Source organism: Corylus avellana, chromosome 3, assembly GCF_965113065.1.
Source record: "Corylus avellana chromosome 3, dhCorAvel1.hap1.2, whole genome shotgun sequence".
Lineage (NCBI taxonomy): Eukaryota > Viridiplantae > Streptophyta > Magnoliopsida > Fagales > Betulaceae > Corylus > Corylus avellana.
In genome coordinates, this window is record NC_142492.1 from 2688056 (window position 1) to 2711854 (window position 23799).

A 23799-nucleotide genomic window follows, 5' to 3' on the forward strand; every position below is an offset into this window, starting at 1 on the left:
GACAAACTAAACACCTGCTAAACAAATATTAATAAACTACAATAATTATTATTAGGGGCCCACAACAATTTTTAATCAATGAATTTCACTTTTTTCAAAGAAGAAGAGTTTTTCATCTGATCATTCGAGGATGCTGCATCATCAACTCTCTTAAAAGTTGACATAGAGAACAAGAAACCAAAGAAAAAAGAAATCAAGTTCCTACTCTGAACTTATTTTAATGGCCTACCACTCTCTTAAACGCATATCTTGAATCATCAACTCTCTATCTCTCTCTTTTTCTCTATGAAACCAATCTATTAAACCTCCCTCACAGCCTCTTTCCCTTCAATACATTATACACCATAGCCACAAAACAACAATGAATATTTTCCTGGCTACCTTTCTCTTCCTCATACCCATCTTCCTTCTCCTTACAAGGGGAAAAAGATCATCAAAAAGGGTGCCTCCAGGGTCACTTGGAATACCCTTTGTAGGCCAAAGCCTTGCCTTTCTTCAGGCCATGCGTGCCAACACTGCAGAAAAATGGCTAGAAGAAAGAATCAGAAAGTATGGTCCAATATCAAAGCTAAGCCTCTTTGGTAAACCAACAGTGTTCATTTATGGACAGGCTGCAAACAAGTTTGTATTCACTAGTGATAGCAGCACAATTGGTTACCAGCAAAATCACTCATTTCGAATGATTTTGGGCGATCGGAATCTATTCGACCTCAGTGGTGAAGATCACAAGCGTGTTAGAGGCGCACTTGTATCGTTCTTAAAGCCTGAATCATTAAAGCAGTATGTGGGGAAAATGGATGGAGAAGTCAAGCAGCACCTTGAGATGCATTGGCAAGGCAAGCAACAGGTTCAGGTATATATGTAGATTTTTTACCGTTTTAAAAAAGGCAAGTCAAACTGCACATTTTGAAACCACTAAACCAAATGAACATTCTATCTGTTGCTTTTGAATAGAAATTCTAACTTAAAAAATTAAGTTTTCACAAACCTCATGTTCAGGGGTTAGTTGTTTAAACTGAAAATTGAAGGAGGAAATTTACATCCACATTAAGGTACAAGGGTGACATTTGTACAAACCCGCCAAAAACAAGCCTAGTTCTTGCAGGGATGTGCCGGCAAACCTTATGTTTTGTATTACTAATAGGTGTTGCCCCTCATGAAGACCCTCACATTCAACATAATTTGCTCTCTTCTATTTGGAGTTGAGCGAGGAGCTAGAAGAGATAAATTTGTGGCTTGCTTCCAAGAGATGATAGAAGGGATGTGGTCAGTTCCAATTAACTTGCCCTTCACACGCTACAGGCGTGGCCTCAGAGCAAGTGCAACGGTTCAAAACATGGTTAAGGACTTGATATGTGAGAAGAGAGTAGAAGTTGAGCAGAAGGGTGCTTCTCCTCACCAAGACCTCATCACTTGTTTGCTTGGCATGTGCAAGGAGGACAATGAAGAAGCAGTAACAGAGAATGAGATTGTGCACAATGTCATGCTTGTCATGGTTGCAGGACACGATACTTCATCTGTTCTAATGACTTTCATGATAAGGTTTCTAGCAAATGAACCTACTGTGTATGCAGCTGTTCTTCAAGGTATGCATAATACTCTCTCTCTCTCTCTCTCTCTCTCTCTCTCTCTCTCAATGCAATGGTGAAAGCTTAAGATCAAGTTACCTAGAAAAGAATACACAATAGACCATGGTTCTAAATCCCGTTGTAAACTTGTCCTGAGGAATTTGACTAGCCTCCAGACTCCAGTTATTTAATCACTAGAGATATCTTATTGTTCAAATAAACAGTGAAGATTACAAGATTATGAGAAAACTCAGTGACATTGGTAAAGGCTAAGATTCGTCTTACAATCTTCACCATTCATTTGATTAACAGGAAATCTCGAATGACTAAATAACTGGAGGAAAGGCAAATCCCGTCTTGAGAGCGCAATGAATTAGGCAAAACAAATCAAAGAAAATGGATTGAGAGAACTCATAAAATGGTTCAGTTCATTTAAACTCTGCTCTAATAAGACTAATGAGTGAGATGGTCATGATTTTGCAGAACAGGAAGAAATAGCAAAGACCAAACCCTCGGGAGAGTTTCTAACATGGGAAGACATAGCCAAAATGAAGTACACTTGGAGAGTAGCAATGGAAACTCTGAGGATGGTTCCTCCTGCCTTTGGTAACTTCAGGAAGGCCCTGAAAGATATTGAGTATGGTGGATACTTAATTCCGAAAGGGTGGCAAGTAAGTAAAAGCTTTGTCCCCTCTTTGTTGTCCCACTATATATCACTCTTTGAAACAATTATACAATTGATACTACTCTATTTTGACATTCAGATACTCTGGACTTCACCAATGACCCACATGGACAATAGCATATTCCCAGAACCGTCAAAGTTTGACCCAAGTAGATTTGAGAGCCAATCATCGGTTCCACCCTACTCGTTCATTGCATTCGGAGGAGGTCCTCGAATATGTCCAGGATATGAGTTTGCAAGACTCGAAACCCTTGTCACAATTCATTATCTGGTAACCCAGTTCACATGGAAGCTATGCGCAGACAATTCTTTCAGCAGGGATCCCACGCCGATACCAACTCAAGGTCTACCAATCAAACTTGTGCCAAGAAAACTGTGTTAGCCCTGTAGGATCTTTACTACTGTAACTGGTATCAATGCTTGTCTTACATTGCATTTCTGTCATGAGTTGTAATTACGTAATGAGAATAATTGCAAAAGACTACATAAATATAGCCTAAATATACAATCGAGCTCGCCTATGGACTATGAAAAATCAAGGGTAGCATGCGTAAGAATATGCAGTAATTGAGCAACTCGAATTCCAAATACAACATGCCATAAAATCAAGGAGATTGTTGGGGTAAAAGTGGAAGTTGCTGTCCCCATGGCTGCTTGCATCTCTTGACTGACCAAGTTTCTCTTTCAAGATTGTGAAAGTGAGTTAAAAACGTATGAGATTTCCCTGAGCATATCAAAACTTCAAGAGCACTGAAATTAATGAAGCATTAATATGAAAATTTCTTGCTTTCATGTATATTGTACAACAATTTAATAGTTGATTGTCTTCCTTTTGTACTGTCTGATAGGCATATTAACAACTGAAATCAAAATACTTTCCATATGGTTCTTTCATGCCATCATTTCAAACAATAGCATACAGAGTAGACCTACTAGCTAAAAAGCCAGGGATTAGGTCATCCAAGTGTAAAAATTCCAGTGAAAAATAAATAAATAAATCAGAGACTTCTAGCAATTCTGTGTTCTTGAGTATTTCGGTTGCAAAGATGGACATCTTTCATTCATATGTAGATAGGGTTCCTTCAAATTTTACCACTTTGGCAGGCGGCTTGAATTGTTCTCGAAAAATTTGAGCTTATATGAGCATTCTTAGTGAGCTAGTCAAAGTTTAGCTAAATTTTGGTTAAGAACATTCACTTTTGTTATTTTAGCTAGCCACTTTCCAAAAGCATCAAACATCAAACTTTCTAAATATTTCTCTACTTTAAATAAATATCCGTAGTTTACAATTTAAATGGGAGAATTGCAACACAACACAAGAGGAGAATTACAATTGAAGTAAATATTCATTGCTTATATAAGTAATTAAATATAAGTAGAAATCATCCCCTTCCTAGTTTTCTGTATACTACTTGGACCTTTTTCCAAGTTTTCTAGCAACACAAGAGCTACATTGAACTTAAATCTAGAGTGGATCCCAAACCTAAAGACAATCATCATCTCCGAAGCGGGATTCCCAAGGCAATCAAGAAACCAGGTAGAAAAACAAAAAGGCAAACAGAAAAGGAACAGAGCATAACTGCGAGAGAAAGGTGCCAAATCCACAAACAAGCGATCAAAAGAAAGGGAAATAAATTTTTTTGTAAAAATAAAAAAAACTTAAGGTATGTCTTCATAGTTTTGGCATTTAGGATTTATCAGACCAACCAGCCAACAAATCTGTTGGACATTACAATGAAGACTTTTTCATCTGATCATTCAAGGACAGAGTGATGGAACATTTAAACCTTTCAATCTCTTAAAATTTGACAAGAAACCAAAGACAAAAAAAATCCAGTTCCTTCTCTGAACTTATTTTAAAGGCCTTTCACTCTCTTAAACGCATGTCCTCCATCATCAACTCTCTATCTCTCTGAAACCAATCTATTAAACCCCCCACACCCCCTTTCACTTCAATACACCAAAGCCACACTAAAATAATGAATATTTTCCTGTCTATCTTTCTCTTCCTCATACCCATCTTCCTTCTCCTTACAAAGGGAAGAAGATCATCAAAAAGGGTGCCTCCAGGGTCACTTGGAATACCCTTTTTAGGCCAAAGCCTTTCCTTTCTTCGGGCCATGCGTGCCAACACCGCAGAAAAATGGCTAGAAGACAGAATCAGAAAGTATGGTCCAATATCAAAGCTAAGCCTCTTTGGTAAACCAACAGTGTTCATTTCTGGACAGGCTGCAAACAAGTTTGTATTCACCAGTGATAGCAGCACAATTAGTTACCAGCAAAATCAGTCACTTAAAATGATTTTGGGAGATTGGAATATATTCGAGCTGAGTGGAGAAGATCACAAGCGCGTTAGAGGTGCACTTTTATCATTCTTAAAGCCTGAATCTTTAAAGCAGTATGTGAGGAAAATGGATGGAGAAGTCAAGGAGCACCTTGAGATGCATTGGCAAGGCAAGCAACAAGTTGAGGTATGTTGATGTTACCCAAAAAAGTACTCTCTTGGTAAATTAACATACAAGAAAATTGTATTGGAATAAGATCCTGGCCTACCTTGAGAATTATTTGGGTTGGGAAATAAACATATCAACTTCAAAAATTTTCACATATGGAGCTAAAGGCTTATTCTACTATGCTGACGTGCCAATGTCTGGTATTCCTTAGATATTTTATTTTTAAACAAAGGCTGATCCATGGGCTACTGCACCCTTTCTTGTCAGCATAGCATTTACCTTTGTACAAACCCCAAAATATGCAATGTTCTTGCAGGGATGTGCAGGCTAACATTTTGTTCACAAAATATTTTGTATTACTGATAGGTGTTGCCCCTCATGAAGACCCTCACATTCAACATAATTTGTTCTCTTCTATTCGGAGTTGAGCAAGGAGCTCGAAGAGATAAATTTGTGGCTTGCTTCCAAGAGATGCTGGTAGGGATGTGGGCGGTTCCAGTTAACTTGCCCTTCACACGCTACAACCGCGGCCTCAAAGCAAGTGCAATGGTTCAAAACATGGTTAAGGACCTCATAATTGAGAAGAGAGTGGAACTTGAGCAGAAGGGTGCCTCTCCTCACCAAGATCTCATCACTTGTTTGCTTAGCATCCGCAAGGAGGACAATGAAGAAGCACTAACAGAGAATGAGATTGTGCACAATGTCATGCTTGTCATGGTCGCAGGGCACGATACTTCATCTGTTCTGATGACTTTCATAATGAGGCTTCTAGCAAATGAACCTGCTGTGTATGCAGCTGTTCTTCAAGGTATAAATAAAACTCTCTCTCTCTCTCTCTCTCTCTCTCTCTCTCTCTCTCTCTCAATGCAATGATGATAGCTTATGATCAAGTTGCCTTGAATAGAAAATACAGGAGACCATAGTTTTAAACCCTGTTGTAAACTTGTAGTGGGGGATTTGGCTTGCCTCCAGTTGTTTATTCAGAGGAGATCTCTTGTTGTTCAAATAAACAGTGACAATTGCAAGATTTGGGAAAACTTGGTGACAATGAAAAAGGCTAAGCAAATAAGAGGAAATGGATTGAGAGAACTCATAAAGTGGTTTGGTTTTGTTATACTCTGCTCAAATAAGAATGATGAGTGGGATGCTCATGATTTGTAGAACATGAAGAGATAGCAAAGACCAAGCCCTTGGGAGAGTTTCTAACGTGGGAAGACCTAACTAAAATGAAGTACACCTGGAGAGTAGCAATGGAAACACTGAGGATGGTTCCTCCTGTCTTTGGTGGCTTCAAGAAGGCTCTGAAAGATACTGAATATGGTGGATACCTAATTCCTAAAGGGTGGCAAGTAAGTAAAAGCTTTGTCTCCTCTGTGCTGTCTCACTATATATCACTAAAACCCTTCTATTTTGACATGCAGATATTCTGGACTACACCAATGACCCATATGGACAATAGCATATTCCAAGAACCGTCAAAGTTTGACCCAAGTAGATTCGAGAACCAAGCATCGGTTCCACCCTACTCGTTTGTTGCATTCGGAGGAGGTCCTCGAATATGTCCAGGATATGAGTTTGCAAGAATCGAAACCCTTGTCACAATTCATTATCTGGTAACTCAGTTCACATGGAAGCTATGCTCAGACAATTCTTTCAGCAGAGATCCCATTCCAATACCAACTCAAGGTTTACCAATCAAACTTGTGCCAAGGAAACTATGTTAGCTCTGTAGAATCATTACTACTGTAACTTGTATCAATCTTTTCTTACATTGCATTTCTGTCATGGGTTGTAGTTACATAATGAGAATAATTGCAAAAGACTACATAAATATTGCCCAAATATACAATCGAGCTCAACTATGGACTCTGAAAAATCAAGGGTAGCATGTGTAAGAATATCACTAATTGAGCAACTCGAATTCCAAATACAATATGCCATAAAATCAAGGAGATTGTTGGGGTAAAAGTGGAGGTTGCTGTCCCCATGGCTGCTTGCATCTCCTCACTGACCAAATTTCTCTTTCAAGATTGTGAAAGTGAATTAAAAACGTATGAGATTTCCTAGACCATATCAAAACTTCAAGAGCACTGAAATTAATGAAGCGTTAACATGGAAATTTCTAGTTGATTGCCTTCCTTTTGTACTGTCTGATCAGCATATTTACAACTGAAATCAAATTACTTTCCATATAGATATTTCATGCCATCATAACAAAAAGCCAGGGATGAATTCATCCATGTATATAGAAATTCCAGTGAAAAAAAAAAAAAAACAAAACAAAACAAAGATAAAGAGACTTCTATCATTTCTGTGGTCTTGAGTATTTCAGTGGCAGCAATGAACATCTTACATTCATATGCTAATATGGTTCCATCAAATTGTATCCAGGTAATTCCATTCGATACTTCCCTCGAAAAATTTGAGCGTATAAGCGTCCTTGATCTGCATTTGCAGCAGCAGAAAAAATAAACACACTTCAAACATGAAAAAATAAATACCCACGTTTACCTGTAACAATCTAATTCACTTTCTAAATATTATGAAGTTTATTCAATGAACAATGCAGAGGAGGTAAAGGGGGTGGTAATCTTTCAAGGCTGTAAGATATTCTCATGCTATGATCATCACAACCGCAGAATTCTTATTAATTCCAATGATTTGGGAACTTATCTATGTTGAGTGAATATGTAGGTGCAACAAATGGGGATTGATGAGTTGGCAATGTAAATATGTAGGATGGGTTTGGACAAAAAAGGAGTTGGTGTGGTGAGAAAAAAAAAAAAAAAAATTGCAAAGTCAGTCCCTGGTATCAAAATGAACTACTAAGTCTCTATATGCCAAAAAAAGTATGCTACAGTGCAATAAAAATTACATTTTTTGCTCATAAAAGTATACATTGCAAGATACCACATTATTATTTTTCCTTTTTCTTTTCAAAAGAAAAAAAAAATGAATGATGTGGCATCCTACCACGTAGATTTTTATGAGCTAAAAATAAAATTTTTATTACATGGAAGCATTTCTTTGCCAAAAAAAAGTTCCTACAATCAAATTTGGTCCACAAATTTAACAGATATTGTTAGTCTGACACTTACTTAAATAGAACACGTGTCGTAATTTTTTTGACTCTAACTTTTCAGTGTCACAAAAGAACCTAAGAAAAATATATTGCCCATTCCATTTGGCTAACCAACACCAGATTTTTTTTATTGCCTATCGAACCATGGAAGTCGGTTGCCAATTGGTGAGGGTCGGTAGGCGGTAAACGAATAATTTGCCCACTCCTAACCGAGACTGATTTTGCATTTAAAAAAAAAAAAAAAAAAAAACTTAAAAAGCCGAAGCCGTTACCTTTATCTACTACCAAAAAAACTGCTGGTTCTCATACAACCAAAACTCGCACCAAAATTTAACAATGGCCACTCTTGCTTCCTCATCCCCTGTCCTCCTCTCCTCTCCGCCCTCCAAATTTTCTCAGCCTTCTCTTTCGTCTATTCCACGCCTCTCTCTCCCCTCTTTCTCTCACTCCACTGCTCTCTCTTCCTCTCTCTCCATTTCTCCTTCTTTTCTCACATACCCCACAAGTTCTAAACGCTTTGCTCTGTCTGCCTTGAGCGTCAAGGCTAGTGCTGCAGAGAAGAAGAAAGTCCTCATAGTTAATACCAACAGTGGTGGGCATGCTGTTATTGGGTTCTATTTCGCAAAAGAGCTTCTGGGTTCCGGCCATGAGGTCACTATATTGACTGTTGGTGAAGAGGGCTCCGACAAGATGAAGAAGCCTCCATTCAACAGATTTTCAGTTAAAAGTTCTCTCTTTACATTATCACTTATATTGGGCTTTCGGTGATTTTGTAATGAGATATGTTGATTTTATTTGATTTACAATTGGAACTTTTGTGTTATCTGAAAACTTTTCAGGAAATTGTAAGTGCTGGAGGCCGGACGGTGTGGGGGAACCCAGCGGACGTTGGGAAGGCTGTCGGAGGGGCAACATTTGATGTTGTGTTGGACAACAATGGGAAGGACCTGGATGCTGTGAGGTTTGTTGCTTTGATTGTCGAAAATTACTGTCTAATTGTCCCAACTTTTTGTGTATCTGTTTTTGTTTTCTGTAATTTTGGTATATTGTTTGGACACTAAGAAAATTGAGGAAATGAAGACGAAACAAAATTTTGAATTTGTTATGTATTCTTCTGCTTACCATTGTAGAGTTTTGAAGACAGGGGACTGGCTGTTTTTGAGTAAGCATAATATGAGTAACTCAAGCAGAATCTTCTTTTATTTACTTTTTGTGTAAAAGAAATAGCTGGATAAAAGGCATTTATCCACAAGAGATTTCCAAATCCTCTTGCTCAAGCCACACTCGAAAAAGAGATGATCACGGCATTCTATATAATTTCTGCAGAAAACACACTTGGTTTCACCTAAGAACCCCAAACTTAGCAATCTATCCCCTGTTGACAAACTGTTTCTAATAGCCAACCAGAGAAAAAATGCATGTTTAGGGGTAGAGAAGGGGAACCAAATGAGCCTCCACCACTCCACCTTAGGTCTATAAGTGCGGATTGTATTCCAAGTATCTCAGCAATTTTGTGTAGGGAAACTTCCGAGGGTGCGGTGCACGGGACCGGGGTTTACTCTGCAAGGGTGGGTCCGAAGGGCCCTACCTTGGAGAGGTTCCCTGACATAAAAAAAATAAAATAAAAAAAGAGTTATCTCATCAAGTGTAAACTTCCTTCTTACCTGCCACCCAAATAGCCTCATCTCTAACCCCAAATCGAACCAAATGAAGCTGGCTTTGGATTTGCACTGTCTGATCAGATCAAGCTGATGGCCATATGGCCCATATCCAAACTCCATCCTTCAAAACACTGAAAACTTTAGCCTCCAAGTTTACCTTACTGCAAGATAAGCACTAATGGGACAAAACAATGCCTCTTTTGACTCCCTTTGTGCTGAAGGAAAAGTTTGTTTATGGTAGTTCAGTAACATTTATTTCGTACTAATATGCAGGAGTGCACAAATCATTGGAACCTTACTATTGAAAATGGAACAAAACAAAATGACCTATATTTGTAGGCAGTTAGTGAGCTATTTATTCTAACATCAATCTTCACACTTAGGCCTGTGATAGATTGGGCCAAGAGTTCTGGTGTCAAGCAATTTCTATTCATCAGCAGCGCCGGGATCTATAAGGCAACAGATGAGCCTCCTCATGTTGAAGGGGTATGTTTTGTAGTTTTAATCTCCATGGTATACAAAATAAGTGGATTTTCTCTATTGAAGAAGAATGAAGAATCTTCACCTACAACAGGATGCCGTCAAAGCTGATGCTGGTCATGTTGGAGTAGAGAAATACATTGCAGAGGTTTTTGGTGTTTGGGCAGTATTCCGTCCACAATACATGATTGGATCTGGCAACAATAAAGATTGTGAGGAATGGTTCTTTGATCGTAAGTGTATCACCTCAAGCACTTTTTAAATTATTCATGTTTCACAATACTCTCTATAGCACCTTCACTTTTTAGTCCCTTCCCTCTTTCTGAGGTTTGTTTCTTTCATATCTGGAATGTTTGCAGTTTTCATCTAATTCTGCTCTTTCTCAGAATGGTTTTAACTGAATATTCGATTCCCATATGTCCTTGGCTTAGTGATCAAGATTTCTAACATTAATGCTTGGAAATTACATAAACTCCTATATGTTGACTTGCTTTATGCAGGAATTGTTCGAGACAGACCAGTTCCAATCCCAGGCTCTGGAATGCAACTCACAAACATCTCTCATGTTAAGGACTTGTCTTCTATGCTTACTCTAGCTGTTGAGAAACCAGAGGCTGCATCTCGTAACATTTTCAACTGTGTAAGTGACCGTGCAGTGACTCTGGATGGAATTGCCAAACTATGTGCTCAAGCTGCAGGCCGCCCCGTCAACATTGTTCATTACGATCCAAAAGCTGTTGGAATTGATGCAAAAAAGGCTTTTCCTTTCCGAAACATGGTAATAACTTGTCTTTTACATCCACTAATAGGGAAGAGTCCGATAGGACTGCATTAAGCTCTTATTCCTTGATAATATTTATATTACAAATAACTCCTATTTATAGGAGAATTGGAGTAGATGAAGATAATACAAGTATGGTAGGTGAAGATATATCCAATCAAATCTAATTATCTAAAAGGTAGGAGATGATTTGTAATCAGGGTGATTTTATGACAATAATATATTCTAACGGTTATGACTCCTCCTACTAATCAAAGTTGCTCGGGATATTTCGTAGAGCATATTTAGGGGCTTAGATAACCATAATGATGAACAATTTTTGAAAAAATCCGAGAAAGATCAAACATACAGAATGTTTAGCTTGAAGGTCTCCTGCATGGACCCATTGAATGTTGGGGCCTGGCTTTTACTCCTGAATCTGTTTCAACTGTGAGACAATTTACATAGCTCATGTACTGTGCAGCACTTCTATGCAGAGCCAAGGGCTGCCAAGGACATTTTGGGTTGGCGTGGGAAAACCAACCTTCCAGAAGACTTGAAGGAGCGGTTTGATGAGTATGTAAGGATTGGAAGAGACAAGAAGCCGATTCAATTTGAGATAGATGATAAGATATTAGAGTCGCTTAAAGTACCAGTGGCTGTTTGATCAATCAAATTGCAGCTATATCTATCCATTTTACAAGGCTATATGAGATGCCTATTTTTCTCTCTATGAGATGCCTATTCCTAAATAATGCGTCAAGAATCAATGTGTTCAATTTTGGGAAGTAAATAAAATGTAGCATGAATTTTTTGGATTGGATTATAGGCGGTTCTGTTGTTATGCAGGAACAGAAACAGAGTATTTGAATTATTCAGCTACTGTTGTTATCCTGCAGCAAACCATGAAATTTGAAAAACAATGCAGATGGCGCATCTCATTAGTTATCTTCCTCCTCATGTGTATCCTTGTCAATTACACTGTCTGAAGGTCTGGAATCTTCTTGGACTTCTCTATATAGGATATTGTTCTAAATTATTTTAGGCAATTCAATAAATGAACGTTGTACTAAATTATATAAGGAAAGTCAAGAAATGAGTGTTGCACAAAGGTTTAGTCATTAGTCAATTTTTTTTTTTTTTTTTACGTGTATATACAATGGAAGGGAGATTCGAACTAGTCTTTAAGTATCCTTCATACTCCAATTGAGGTGGACTTCGATGGAATAAAAATGAAGTGTAATTGATTTCTCTTCTCTCTTTCCTTCTATCACTCTTCCTTTAGCTCGTTTCTCCTGTCTTTGCCCTATCATTGTTTGTACATCATCAAGGCATCCAAGAAACCAGGTAGACTAAACAAAAAGGCAAACAGAAAAGCAATAGAGCAAAACCGCAAGAGAAAGGTGCCGAATCCACAAACAAACGATCAAAAGAAAAGGAAATAAAAATTAAAAACAAAAAAAAAAACATAAGGTGTGTCTTCATGGTTTTGGCATTTAGGATTCATCAGACCAACCAGCCGACAAATCTGTTGGACATTACAATGAAGAAAATATTTTCATCTGATCATTCAAGGACATTGTGACGGAACATTTAAACCTTTCACTCTCTTAAAAGCAGACAAGAAACCAAAGACAAAAGAAATCCAGTTCCTTCTCAGAACTTATTTTAAAGGTCTTTCACTCTCCTAAATGCATGTCTTGCATCATCAACTCTCCCTCTCTCTCTCTCAGAAACCAATCTATTAAACCCCCCACACCCCCTTTCACTTCAATACACCCAAGCCACAGAAGAATAATGAATATTTTCCTGGCTATCTTTCTCTTCTTCATACCCATCTTCCTTCTCCTTACAAGGGGAAGGAGATCATCAAAAAGGGTGCCTCCAGGGTCACTTGGAATACCCCTTTTAGGCCAAAGCCTAGGCTTTCTTCAAGTCATGCGTGCCAACACTGCAGAAAAATGGCTAGAAGAAAGAATCAGAAAGTATGGTCCAATATCAAAGCTAAGCCTCTTTGGTAAACCAACAGTGTTCGTTTATGGACAGGCTGCAAACAAGTTTGTATTCTCCAGTGATAGCAGCACAATTGGTTACCAGCAAAATCAGTCCCTTCGAAAGATTTTGGGCGATCGGAATATATTCGAGCTGAGTGTTGAAGATCACAAGCGTGTTAGAGGCGCACTTGTATCATTCTTAAAGCCTGAATCATTAAAGCAGTATGTGGGGAAAATGGATGGAGAAGTCAAGGAGCACCTTGAGATGCATTGGCACGGCAAGCAACAGGTTGAGGTATGTTGATGTTACCCAAAAAGGTACTCACTTGGTAAATTAACTTACAAGAAAATTGTGCTGGACCAAGGTCCTGGCCTGCCTTTAGTACTCATTAGAAATATTTTTCTTTAACAAAGGCAGATCCAAAGACAAAAGTAAGATAAAGGTGTTGTGCATAGCATTTCTCTCTGTACAAACCCCAAAAAAATAGCAATGTTCTCAAAGGGATGTGCAGGATAAAATTTTGTTCACAAAATATTTTGTATTACTGATAGGTGGTGCCCCTCATGAAGACCCTCACATTCAACATAATTTGCTCTCTAATATTCGGAGCGAGGAGCTCGAAGAGATAAATTTCTGGCTTGCTTCTGAGAGATGATGGTAGGGATATGGTCAGTTCCACTTAACTTGCCCTTCACACGCTACAATCGTGGCCTCAAAGCAAGTGCAACAGTTCAAAACATGGTTAAGGACCTCATACGTGAGAAGAGAGTGGAACTTGAGCAGAAGGGTGCCTCTCCTCACCAAGACCTCATCACTTGTTTGCTTAGCACCCGCAAGGACAATGAAGAAGTACTAACTGAGGATGAGATTGTGCACAAAGTCATGATTGTCATGGTTGCTGGGCACGATACTTCATCTGTCTTGATGACCTTCATAATGAGGCTTCTAGCAAATGAACCTACTGTGTATGCAGCTGTTCTTCAAGGTATCCATAAAACTCTCTCTCTCTCTCTCAATGCAATGATAACAGTTTAAGATCAAGTTACCTGAAAAAGAATACACAGTAGACCACAGTTATAAACCATGTTGTAAACTTGTCTTATAATGTTGCTCAAATAAACAGAGAAGATTACAAAATTATGGGAAAACTTAGTGATAATGGTAAAGGCTAAGATTAGTCTTGCAATTTTCACCGTTTATTTGACCAACTGGAAATCTCCAAATGATTAAATAATTGATGGCAAGCCAAATCCCATCCAAAGAGCACAGTGAAATAGACAAAGCAAATCAAAGAAAATAGATTGGGAGAACTTACAAAAGGGTTCAGTTCTGTTATACTCTGCTCAAACAAGACTATTGAGTGGAATGCTCATGACTTTGCAGAACAGGAAGAGATAGCAAAGACCAAGCCCTCAGGAGAGTCTCTAACGTGGGAAGACCTAACCAAAATGAAGTACACCTGGAGAGTAGCAATGGAAACACTGAGGATGGTACCTCCTGCCTTTGGTGGTTTCAGAAAGGCCTTGAAAGATATTGAATATGGTGGATACCTAATTCCTAAAGGGTGGCAAGTAAGTAAAAGCTATGTCTCCTCATGTTGTCCTACTATATATCACTCATTGAAACAATTTTATTTTATTTTTTGGATAAATTACTCTTTGAGATAATTATAAAACCGAAACCCTCTATTTTGGCTTTCAGATATTCTGGGCTATACCAATGACTCATATGGACAGTAGCATATTCCCAGAACCATCAAAGTTTGACCCAAGTAGATTTGAGAACCAAACATCTGTTCCACCCTACTCGTTCGTTGCATTCGGAGCAGGTCCTCGAATATGTCCAGGATATGAGTGTGCAAGAATCGAAACCCTCGTTACAAGTCATTATCTTGTAACTCAGTTCACATGGAAGCTATGCGCAGACAATTCTTTCAGCAGAGATCCCATGCCAATACCAACTCAAGGTCTACCAATCAAACTTGTGCCAAGGAAACTATGTTAGCTATGTAGAATCTTTACATGCTTATCTTACATTGCATCTGTTGTGGGTCGTAATTACATAATGAGAATAATTGTAAAAGACTACATAAATATTTGCCAAAATATACAATCAAGTTCGACTATGGACTCAAAAAATCGAAGGGTAGCATGCGTAAGAATCGCTGGATCAAATCAGAAGTTTACACACGATTAGATTCTACTAGGATATGCAGTAATTGAGCAACTCGAATTCCAAATACAACATGCCATAAAATCAAGGAAACTGTGGGACAAAAGTGGAAGCTCCTGTCCCCATGGCCGCTTGCATCTCCTGACTGACCAAATTTCTCTTCCAATGTTGTGAAAGTGAGTTTAAAACGTATGAGATCATTAAAAGGGACTAATGCAATGCAATTCACCGTTCATTTTCTTGCTTTCATGAATATTGTATAACAATTTAATAGTTGAATGCCTTCCTTTTGTACTGTCTGATCAGCATATTTACAACTGAAATCAAAACACTTTCCATATGGATCTTTCATGCCATCATATCAAACAATACCATACAGAGTAGACCTACCAGCTAAAAAGCCAGGGATTAGGTCATCCATGTGTAAAAATTCCAGTGAAAAAAAAAATATTCAGAGACTTCTAGCAATTCTGTGTTCTTGAGTATTTCGGTGGCAGAGATGGACATCTTTCATTCATATGCGGATATGGTTCCATCAAATTGTACCCAGGTAATTCCATTCGATACTTCCCTCGAATCTGACAAAAAGGGAGCTTCACATTGTCCCCATCGTTGCACCACTGTGGCAGGCGGCTTGAATTATTCTCGAAAAAGTTGAGCGTATAAGCATCCTTTATCTGCATTTGTGGCAATAGAAAAATTTAATACACATCAAACATGTAAACTACTTAGGAAGAGAGTTTAAATAATCACCTAAAAAGATCAAGTCTAGAATGCATCCACATTTACCTGTAACAATCTAATTCACTTTCTAAATATTATAAAGTTTATTCAATGCACAATGAGAGGAGGTAAAGGGGATGGTAATCTATCTTGGCTTGTAAGATATCCTCATGCTATGATCAACACAACTGCAGAATTCTTATTAATTCCAATTATTTATTATATACTGATCAATCCATACTATTAAGCTGATGAAAACAGTGACATGTTACTCCAGAATAAACAGGACTCATGTTATTATTGATGGACTCACTGTAAACTCAGTGACTTGAATAGAGCTAGCAATTGGATCAAATAATCCTGCCTCCTTGTACATTTCAAGAATGAAAGCAACACAGGATGTTGACTTCCCATCAGCGTATAGCCAGTCGTCCTGTTCGGGAATAGTCAGCAATTCATCAAAAGATGACCCACGATTTTCAATTTCTACAAGAACATCAGGAAGACTAAGACCCTGCATGAAACACCAGTTACATCAGATAATCAACAAATAACAAATGACATTGAATTTCAAAAATAACAGTTCTTTGAAGAACTGTCTTCTTATCATCTTCCCCTCATATCTGATACCTAGGAGGGTTTAGGCTAAGCCATAATATCCATGTTCGGTCCAAGAGATAGAAGGAAAGACCCCGGAATTTCCAGCTAACAAATTCCCCATATGGTCTATAATGATTAGTTCGTTTTTTTCAAACCACTTACATCCAACCCATTCGTCTGTGCAAGGGATCAAAAACTACATTCCTTTTCATCTTTTATACTCAAACAAATCCACAGTTTCGACCTATACCTCTATAAGTTAACCTGACAAGCATAGCATAAAAAGTAGAGGAAAATTTGTTATAATACCTGAGTCCCAAGGCGTTTGTTCAAGGCTTCATTCCACATGTTCGCAGCATATGCAGGCTGTATTTGATTCCAAACTGTCATTACAGAAGCAACCTGCAGAATCATAGTTTAACAGTCAGAACCCAATAACCTAAGCACACCTCTTAAAATTAACATAGTTCAGCTACAAGTGAGAGAGAGAGAGAGAGAGAGAAGGACTCACAACAAAAGGTGCATTTTAAAGAGCAGAACTGGATTTATATGCATCAAATGTGACCGATAAAAGTTATCATGACTAACAGAAAAGGTATTATTAATGAGCTTTCATCTTCTTCTAGTTTGGTTACTTCACTGCAGTATCCTATTGAAAGATACTAAATTTTTGACAGAATCCAAAAAATTCACAAAGTCTTTTCTTCCTAGCTTTCTAAGCACTTGTTAAGTCTTTGATGAACCCAAAATTATGACCAATAATGACTCTTTGTTGACACAATATCCTCATTATTGAGGGAACTACCAAAAATATATTCGCAGTTTTAGGGCCTCAATTTAACTTTGACAAGACCAAAGCAATAAATAGGATGTCAGCTGGACCAGAGTTGCTGCAATAACCCACCAACTTTTAAAAAATCAGTCTGTTAGAAAATCAGAAGTGGAAGAACAGAGTCAAGATTATAGCATCAACTATACTGCAAACTTAGATTGAAAATCAAACATTCAAACATACATACCAGATGAGCATCCAAGGGAGGTGGAAAGTTCCCGTCTCTAGTGTCTATCCAACTGAATATCATATTATGATAACCATACGGTCTTCCATCCATGCTCCTTGCATACTCCCATGCAGCAGTCTCATTAAACTTCGCTCTCGTATTAGGATGCAACGGAAGCAATGCAATATGGGGATTGGAATCATCTTTATTCAACTCAAAATCCCACCACTCATCCCACGGTAACACAGCAATTATATCTTCTCCCTACAATAAAAAAAAAGATAGGCATAACACTTGCACATTTAACTCCAAATCATAGTTACATAGGAAAGTAGCCCTATACCCAACTCAAATTCAATCAGTAGTAGTTTGAGTCGAGGGAGAGTGAGTTGCTAAACGCTCCAACATATGCAACTTAACTTCATTTATGGGAAACTATAAGTTCATCTGATTATTAACAATGAGGGACTTCAGAGCTTGATGAAAAAAAGAGGATAATCATTTGTTTTTTTTAGAGCAATATAGTTCAATGAAACTTGAAAATAATAAAATCAAGTGAGAAATGTATTATCCATCAATGGGGACAGTGCTTCTGCAAATTGAACTAAGATGCCTAGCAAGAGAATTAAGTGGATCTAAGAAGCATGGCTAAAGCATGATTTAAGATAGAAATTGTGCCACTACTAAGGATTATATGTCCCAGAAAAGCAGTCAAGCAATTTTTACAGCACTCCAGCAAGGAAATCAACTTCTAGGTAACTTTTAAATCTGACCAAGAGAGGACAAACTTAGAGCATGTAGCTGAGCACTTTGAAATGACCTACAAGAGGGAAAATATCCAAAGCTTTCACCTCCTGCCTCGTGACAATGTTAAAGTCGCCTTCCACCACAAAACCAGGAAGGCCATGACTTTTATCCATTAGGTGCCCAGATATTAGCCTTACAGATCTCACTGCCAACCAGCCAATAACAGAGAGAGCAAACAAAATAAAACTCCTACAAGTTCCACATATTCACAAAATACTGGGTTGGCTGGGATTTTCCAAAGAAGTGCCATCATGTTAAGCTTCACATAACCCCTCACAGGTTCAAATGAGGAGCAAAAGTAATTCTTAAGGTAGGGGCAAAGAAGCCACAGAATCGATGATCAGGCTGACATACCAGAATGGATTATGAGATCTCAGAAGAGAGAAAAAGGAAAACCGAAATAAAATGGAAAAGCAATATTCAAAACACACCAAAACCAGAAAGTCTATAAATTAGGCAGAAGATGTTCCAACACTGTTTTGTTTGTGGCTTCCAAGGCCATTAATTCAACTCATCAGAATTTTCAACTGGAACATCTGGCAGCAAAGCTCACCCACAGATGCTTTCCAATATACACTACTGAAAGAGATATATTAATAATCTACAAAAAAAATATTTAGAAGAAAATATCACGAAAAGAATGATATTTAGGGGACATTATTATTAAAAGTTGCATGCTATCAGAAACACTATATTACAACTACATTTCGCAGCTTTTCATTGTTTTACCTTTTCATTTTCATGCCCTGATTCACCAATCCATAACTTTCCTTCAGAATCTTTTAAGCAAACAGCAGTATGACCAGCATATGCTCCACTGACCCACTTCTCCAGACTCTCAAAACCACCCCATCGGCCACGGATTTTGGATATCGCAAGGAAATCTCCAGAGTGAATATCATCAACACTGATGTTTGTTACCCAGGGCTGAGGGCGTTGTACAAAGGTAGCTCCCATGTGCTTCTCAAGAAATCCTATATTAGAGTTCTCACCCCATCCCGTGTTTGTAAATAAGGGGAAGACATCCCATAATGCTTGAAGAGTTCCCAGCATGCCTGCTTGCATTAGGAAAATCGAAACTCCCCTGTTTTTCACCTGTTTTAATAGAAAGAAAAAACCACATCTAACACAAAAGTCAAGCTTCAAAACAAAATAGAACAAGTAGTGACTCTTCAATAACTCAAAGTGGTGACTTACATATTCATACTCAGCTTTCCCTTCCCACTGTTTAAACTCAAATGTATGTTCCCGAGATAGCAAATAGTAATCCCATGTCACACGGTATGGAGTTGCAAAGACATAAAGATCCATACATGTCCAACTGTGAGCATTGCTAACCTGGACAGGCACATAGATAATTCTTAACAGTTTATTAAAAGAGAAACTACTTTGTTTGAATACAGCACTCCACACCATAATCATTAAGCAATGAGCAGCATCAAAACCAATCCTGTAAAAAATGATCTAGATATTCAATTAGGTCAACAACACATGGCAAGAACTATGGCCACTACAAAGAGATGAAATTTCCAGGAAGTTCCAATCATTAATCAATGAATTCATTTTATTTAATTTTCAAGAGTCAGTGGTATTAAGTGTTGCCCTAGATTGTTTTGGTAATTCAATAAATAGGAGATTGTCCTAAATTATTTTAGGCAATTCAATAATGGATGTTGTCCTAAATTATATTAGGTAAGTCAATAAACGGGGTGGATGTAGCCATTGCTCTTTCTCTATTTTCGTTGGGTTTTGTTCCTTTTCACAGGTTTTGACGGGTTTGTCTCATGATCCCCCTCCTCCTTTTAGGTCAGGAGTTGCCCTATCTCTCTTGGAGGTGGGAGAATCATCGAAGTCCATATGTTCTTCTAAGTCAAGAGGAATGAGGGAATTGAAGTACAAAAGACAAAAAAGTCAATAAATGGGCGTTGTCCTAAATATATTAGGTAAGTCAATAAATGGTGTTGGTTTAGTCATTAGTCTATTTGTCTTTTGTACTCCAATGTTGATAGAATAAAAATTATGTGGAATTCATTTCCCTCTTCTTTTAGCTCCTTTCCCCTCTCTTTGCCCTACGTTTGCTGTGTGATTTTTGTGATCATTTTTTGTCCTACATCATTAAGGCATCCAAGAAACCAGGTATACTAAACAAAAAAGTAACAGAGCAAAACTTCGAGAGAAAGGTGCCAAATCCACAAACAAGCTATCAAAAGAAACCATGAATGATTCGAATTTGTACAGCAAAGTTCAATACTTGACACCAAGAAATCAATGCTCCAGTGTATAAACAACATCAACAAAAAAGAATAAAGGTAGAACAACAATCCATATTTGGGATTTATCCTGAAAATCTTCAACCAATTGAAGACAATTAACAAATACGTAAGAACTTAACCACTAGTCAAGGTAGGTAGGTATGTCTTGGACCACCAGCCTTCTAACAACCTACGAATATGAAAGAACTCAGGAATACTTATGATCAAATACTGCAATATTCTTTATTTTCAATTAAACCCGGAAACATAACCAAAATATAAACCAAGTACAACCGAATTGTAAAACAAATTATAACTCTAATCAAGTATCTTCCAGACCACAAACCCTCGGTCTTGCCCATCAAAGTAACAGCCAAAGAATCTCAGCTCCAGACCAGCAATAAAGTTCAACAACTACAAACCCAGATACCCAAAATTCCGAGTTTCACTAAAACCAGCTAAATTCAGAGAAACCATGCAAAAACAACCTAAATTAGTTCATCCCAGAACTTGAAGTGAATGGCTTCACCATCGAATTCAGCTATAGAAGTTCAATAAATCCAATACCCAGATAACCATACTCCAAATTACACATAACCAACTGAACTCGAACAAAACAAGCAAAACAAACACATAAAACTAAGTTCAAATCCAGACACCAATAAATGCAACTACAATACCCAGATTCACAATAATCCAAATTATAATAAAACCAACTAAACTCAAACAAATCAAGAAAAATAAACCCATAAACTATGTTCAATTCCAGACACCATTTCAATTCAACTACAACACCCAGATACCCAAAACTCCAAAATCCAACAAAAACAACGAAAACAAGCAGAACAATCCAATAAAAAGCAAATTCAGTTGAAGAGCTTGATCAAATACTCCAAATTACAACAAAACCAACTAAACTCAAACAAAACAAGCAAAATAAACCCAAAAATCCAAGTTCAATTCCAGTCACCAGCAAAATCCTACTACAATAACCAGATACCCAATACTCCAGAATCCAACAAAACCAGCTAAAAACCAAAGAAAACAAGCTCAAATTCCAGACCTTGATGTGAAGGGTACCACCGCCAAATTCAGTGCCACTCTTGTTGTGGAACTCCATCCAAGCCCTGTTCTTGTAAAAGCACGCGCCTTTCCACTCCAAAGTGTCGTTCGGGGACGAGGCAGCGCCCACGAAGCTGGGCAGAAGGTCCACCGGGCTGTTAAGCGAGTTGAGGATAGGCCACGCGGCCTGTCTGGGCAGCAGAGGGAGCACATCCCAAGGGTGAAATGGCAGTTTCACTGCATGTCGAAGTTTAGAGAAGGAAGCAACTGTGATCATGAAGAATAAGAAGAAAATGGAAAGCAAAGATGGTGAAGGAGCCATGGTGGTGTAGAAAAGAAAGAGAGTTAGAATAGGAAATATATTTTTCCAGAGAGTCAGAGGATTGGAGTAAATGAATTGAATTCTTTCCACTTTCCCTATCTCCTCTATCTCTCCTCCATGGAAATGTATTTGGGATTTGTGTTTTATCTTTACACCCAGGAATTCAATTACCAAAGGAAAACTTTTCTCTTTCTTAGCATGCGATTTGCAGTCAATGTTCCTTGGACGTTCTCTACAAAGCGACACCGTTTTGTTCTTTTTAAATCCTTTTTGATGCAAACTTGTTTGGATCTTCTATATATTAAGCTTAACATTGTACGGTATTCTATGATCCGTGTATTGCAAAGTGCTAGTTTATGTTGGTAGATTTTTGTCTTATACAAAGTTGGGTAAATATGGATGCATGCTTTTTTTTTTTTTTTTCTTTTCTTTTTAACATTTTGGCACTTAAATGGCTAAGCTTTAAAATGTGGCACTTATCCCCGTCTAATTACCATCGCGTTGTAAGTTACACCAATCGTTAACATTTGGTATTAAAATGGAAAGGTGACTGAACCTATTTACATATGATAGTATGAGATGTACTGTGTACGTAGTATTTACCCTTTGTGAATAGATGATTTATTTACTATTTATTGCATGGTAATTTAGCATTCCCTTCATTTTAATTATAAGAGAAATGCTAGATAGTACTATTTCTCTTTTTATAATAAAGAGTAATATTATTTATTAGACTGTCATATAATTGTGATGATATAATAATAAAAATTAGCTTTTAATTTTATTTTATTTTTTAACAAGTTCTAATTCAATGACAGTCGTATAACATTATAATAAAATTGTTATAATAAACCCTCTAAAGTCAATAACAAATTATTTTAAAAATAAAAAAACTCAAATATACAAGGGAACAGGGGCCATCCTCCCAAAAAAAAAAAAACTCAAGCGATTGGAAAGATGTTGAAGGGTGGTAGGGAAAAATAGTTGTTTTGCTCTTATTAAGAAGACAGCAACCTTTTGTTTTCAACTGCTTATACGTTGGAAATTTACTAAATTCGAGTGTATGATTGTACTATACACCGACATGGAAAGATGTACACTATGTTTTAGAATTACATAATTTACATTACACGTCAAAGACCCTAGCATTGTAACATTACTCTAATCAAAATCTACTTGTGTCAGAAAATTAGATTATGACAATTTGATTTGTATAATAATATTTCTAATGAGTAATATTACATACTACATTTCTTTATCTGACTATTATTTTATTAGACTGATATGATAGTACTCATTAGCCTTTAAATCAGCATTTGACAAAAAGAAAAAAAAAATCAAGGACAAATGATTTCTACTACCAAATCAACTTAGGGAAATGAAAGTGTAGTATTTAGTAGGGAAAAATATAAAAAAGTCTCCCAAACTATCAACTATTTGCAATAAAGCTCTCAATGTAAAAAAGATACTAAAGTAGCTCCAAAACTATCAAAATGTATAAAAAATGCCACTTTATATATATATATATATATATATATATATATATATATATATATATATAATATCCATATTCTTTTAACAAATAAAATAATAAAAAAATTGTAAAAAAAAAAAAACAAACAATTTTTTAAAAATACAAAAAAAAAAAAAAAAAGTTTTTTGGAATAAATAAATAATTTAGACCAACTACAGTGACTAATTTAGGTCAACTACTGTAATTATTCATGTCGTATTAAAGTAAAATCAAAGGTACGGTTCTTGAGATATTCCAAAAAAAAAAAACAATTTAGTCCATTGAGTCAAATTCTGTTAAAAATTTGTTTTTATTCGCCCATTGATTTTACTTTAATACGACATGAAGCAATTTAGTATTTAGGCTAACTACAACGACTAATTATTTATTTATTCCAAAAACTTTTTTTCTTTTTTGTATTTATTCGCCCATTGTTTTTTTTTTTATTGTATTTTTCACTAATTTTTTGGTTTTTGTTTTTTACAATTATTTTATTGTTTTATTTGTTAAAAGAATAAGGATATTCTAAGAATATAAAAAATTAAGTGGCCTTTTTGATACATTTTAGTAGTTTGGGAGCTACTTTAGTACATTTTAAACATTAAGAGACTATATTACAAACAACTGATAATTTATAAGACTTTTTTAAATTTTTCCCTATTT

General features: G+C 36.9%; 4 protein-coding genes and 1 pseudogene across 5 annotated transcripts; 4 read left to right on the plus strand and 1 right to left on the minus strand.

Moving 5' to 3' along the window:
- The first annotated feature begins 133 nt into the window (after nt 1-133).
- On the plus strand, nt 134-2760 carry LOC132176125 (cytochrome P450 716B1-like). Its single transcript, XM_059588253.2, has 4 exons — nt 134-853; nt 1145-1586; nt 2052-2239; nt 2333-2760. Exons 1-4 carry the CDS (start codon nt 362-364, stop codon nt 2633-2635), a joined length of 1425 nt encoding a protein of 474 aa, XP_059444236.2. The 5' UTR covers nt 134-361; the 3' UTR covers nt 2636-2760.
- A 1472-nt stretch (nt 2761-4232) lies between these two features.
- LOC132173335 (cytochrome P450 716B1-like) lies at nt 4233-6430 on the plus strand. Its single transcript, XM_088515042.1, has 4 exons — nt 4233-4724; nt 5073-5514; nt 5868-6055; nt 6128-6430. Exons 1-4 carry the CDS (start codon nt 4233-4235, stop codon nt 6428-6430), a joined length of 1425 nt encoding a protein of 474 aa, XP_088371168.1.
- Nucleotides 6431-8091: 1661 nt separating this feature from the next.
- Nucleotides 8092-11515, plus strand: CSP41A (chloroplast stem-loop binding protein of 41 kDa). The gene is made up of 6 exons (XM_059586456.2): nt 8092-8508; nt 8628-8749; nt 9833-9935; nt 10024-10162; nt 10430-10707; nt 11174-11515. The coding sequence occupies exons 1-6, from the start codon at nt 8125-8127 to the stop codon at nt 11354-11356; spliced, it is 1209 nt and encodes a 402-aa protein (XP_059442439.2). The 5' UTR covers nt 8092-8124; the 3' UTR covers nt 11357-11515.
- An 899-nt stretch (nt 11516-12414) lies between these two features.
- On the plus strand, nt 12415-14688 carry LOC132176478 (beta-amyrin 28-monooxygenase-like; annotated as a pseudogene). The gene is made up of 4 exons (XR_015911786.1): nt 12415-12978; nt 13236-13669; nt 14068-14255; nt 14386-14688. The product of XR_015911786.1 is annotated as a beta-amyrin 28-monooxygenase-like (transcript).
- A 386-nt stretch (nt 14689-15074) lies between these two features.
- On the minus strand, nt 15075-21778 carry LOC132175380 (uncharacterized). The gene is made up of 7 exons (XM_059587320.2): nt 21303-21778; nt 19185-19325; nt 18717-19082; nt 17199-17444; nt 16489-16581; nt 15893-16093; nt 15075-15533 (listed from the first exon to the last, which is right to left on the minus strand). Exons 1-7 carry the CDS (start codon nt 21621-21623, stop codon nt 15318-15320), a joined length of 1584 nt encoding a protein of 527 aa, XP_059443303.2. The 5' UTR covers nt 21624-21778; the 3' UTR covers nt 15075-15317.
- Nucleotides 21779-23799: the final 2021 nt, after the last annotated feature.

What these genes read in the sequence shown, in the direction of transcription:
- LOC132176125 (XM_059588253.2), top strand. Translation starts at nt 362, where the DNA reads ATGAATATTTTCCTGGCTACCTTTCTCTTCCTCATACCCATCTTCCTT. An exon ending in AAGGCAAGCAACAGGTTCAG is followed by an intron (nt 854 to 1,144) that starts GTATATATGTAG and finishes TATTACTAATAG; the next exon opens with GTGTTGCCCCTCATGAAGAC. An exon ending in GTATGCAGCTGTTCTTCAAG is followed by an intron (nt 1,587 to 2,051) that starts GTATGCATAATA and finishes ATGATTTTGCAG; the next exon opens with AACAGGAAGAAATAGCAAAG.
- LOC132173335 (XM_088515042.1), top strand. Translation starts at nt 4,233, where the DNA reads ATGAATATTTTCCTGTCTATCTTTCTCTTCCTCATACCCATCTTCCTT. An exon ending in AAGGCAAGCAACAAGTTGAG is followed by an intron (nt 4,725 to 5,072) that starts GTATGTTGATGT and finishes TATTACTGATAG; the next exon opens with GTGTTGCCCCTCATGAAGAC. An exon ending in GTATGCAGCTGTTCTTCAAG is followed by an intron (nt 5,515 to 5,867) that starts GTATAAATAAAA and finishes CATGATTTGTAG; the next exon opens with AACATGAAGAGATAGCAAAG.
- CSP41A (XM_059586456.2), top strand. Translation starts at nt 8,125, where the DNA reads ATGGCCACTCTTGCTTCCTCATCCCCTGTCCTCCTCTCCTCTCCGCCC. An exon ending in CTCCATTCAACAGATTTTCA is followed by an intron (nt 8,509 to 8,627) that starts GTTAAAAGTTCT and finishes AAAACTTTTCAG; the next exon opens with GAAATTGTAAGTGCTGGAGG. An exon ending in AGCCTCCTCATGTTGAAGGG is followed by an intron (nt 9,936 to 10,023) that starts GTATGTTTTGTA and finishes CACCTACAACAG; the next exon opens with GATGCCGTCAAAGCTGATGC.
- LOC132175380 (XM_059587320.2), bottom strand. Translation starts at nt 21,623, where the DNA reads ATGGCTCCTTCACCATCTTTGCTTTCCATTTTCTTCTTATTCTTCATG. An exon ending in GTGGTACCCTTCACATCAAG is followed by an intron (nt 19,326 to 21,302) that starts GTCTGGAATTTG and finishes GTGCCTGTCCAG; the next exon opens with GTTAGCAATGCTCACAGTTG. An exon ending in GGAAAGCTGAGTATGAATAT is followed by an intron (nt 19,083 to 19,184) that starts GTAAGTCACCAC and finishes CTATTAAAACAG; the next exon opens with GTGAAAAACAGGGGAGTTTC.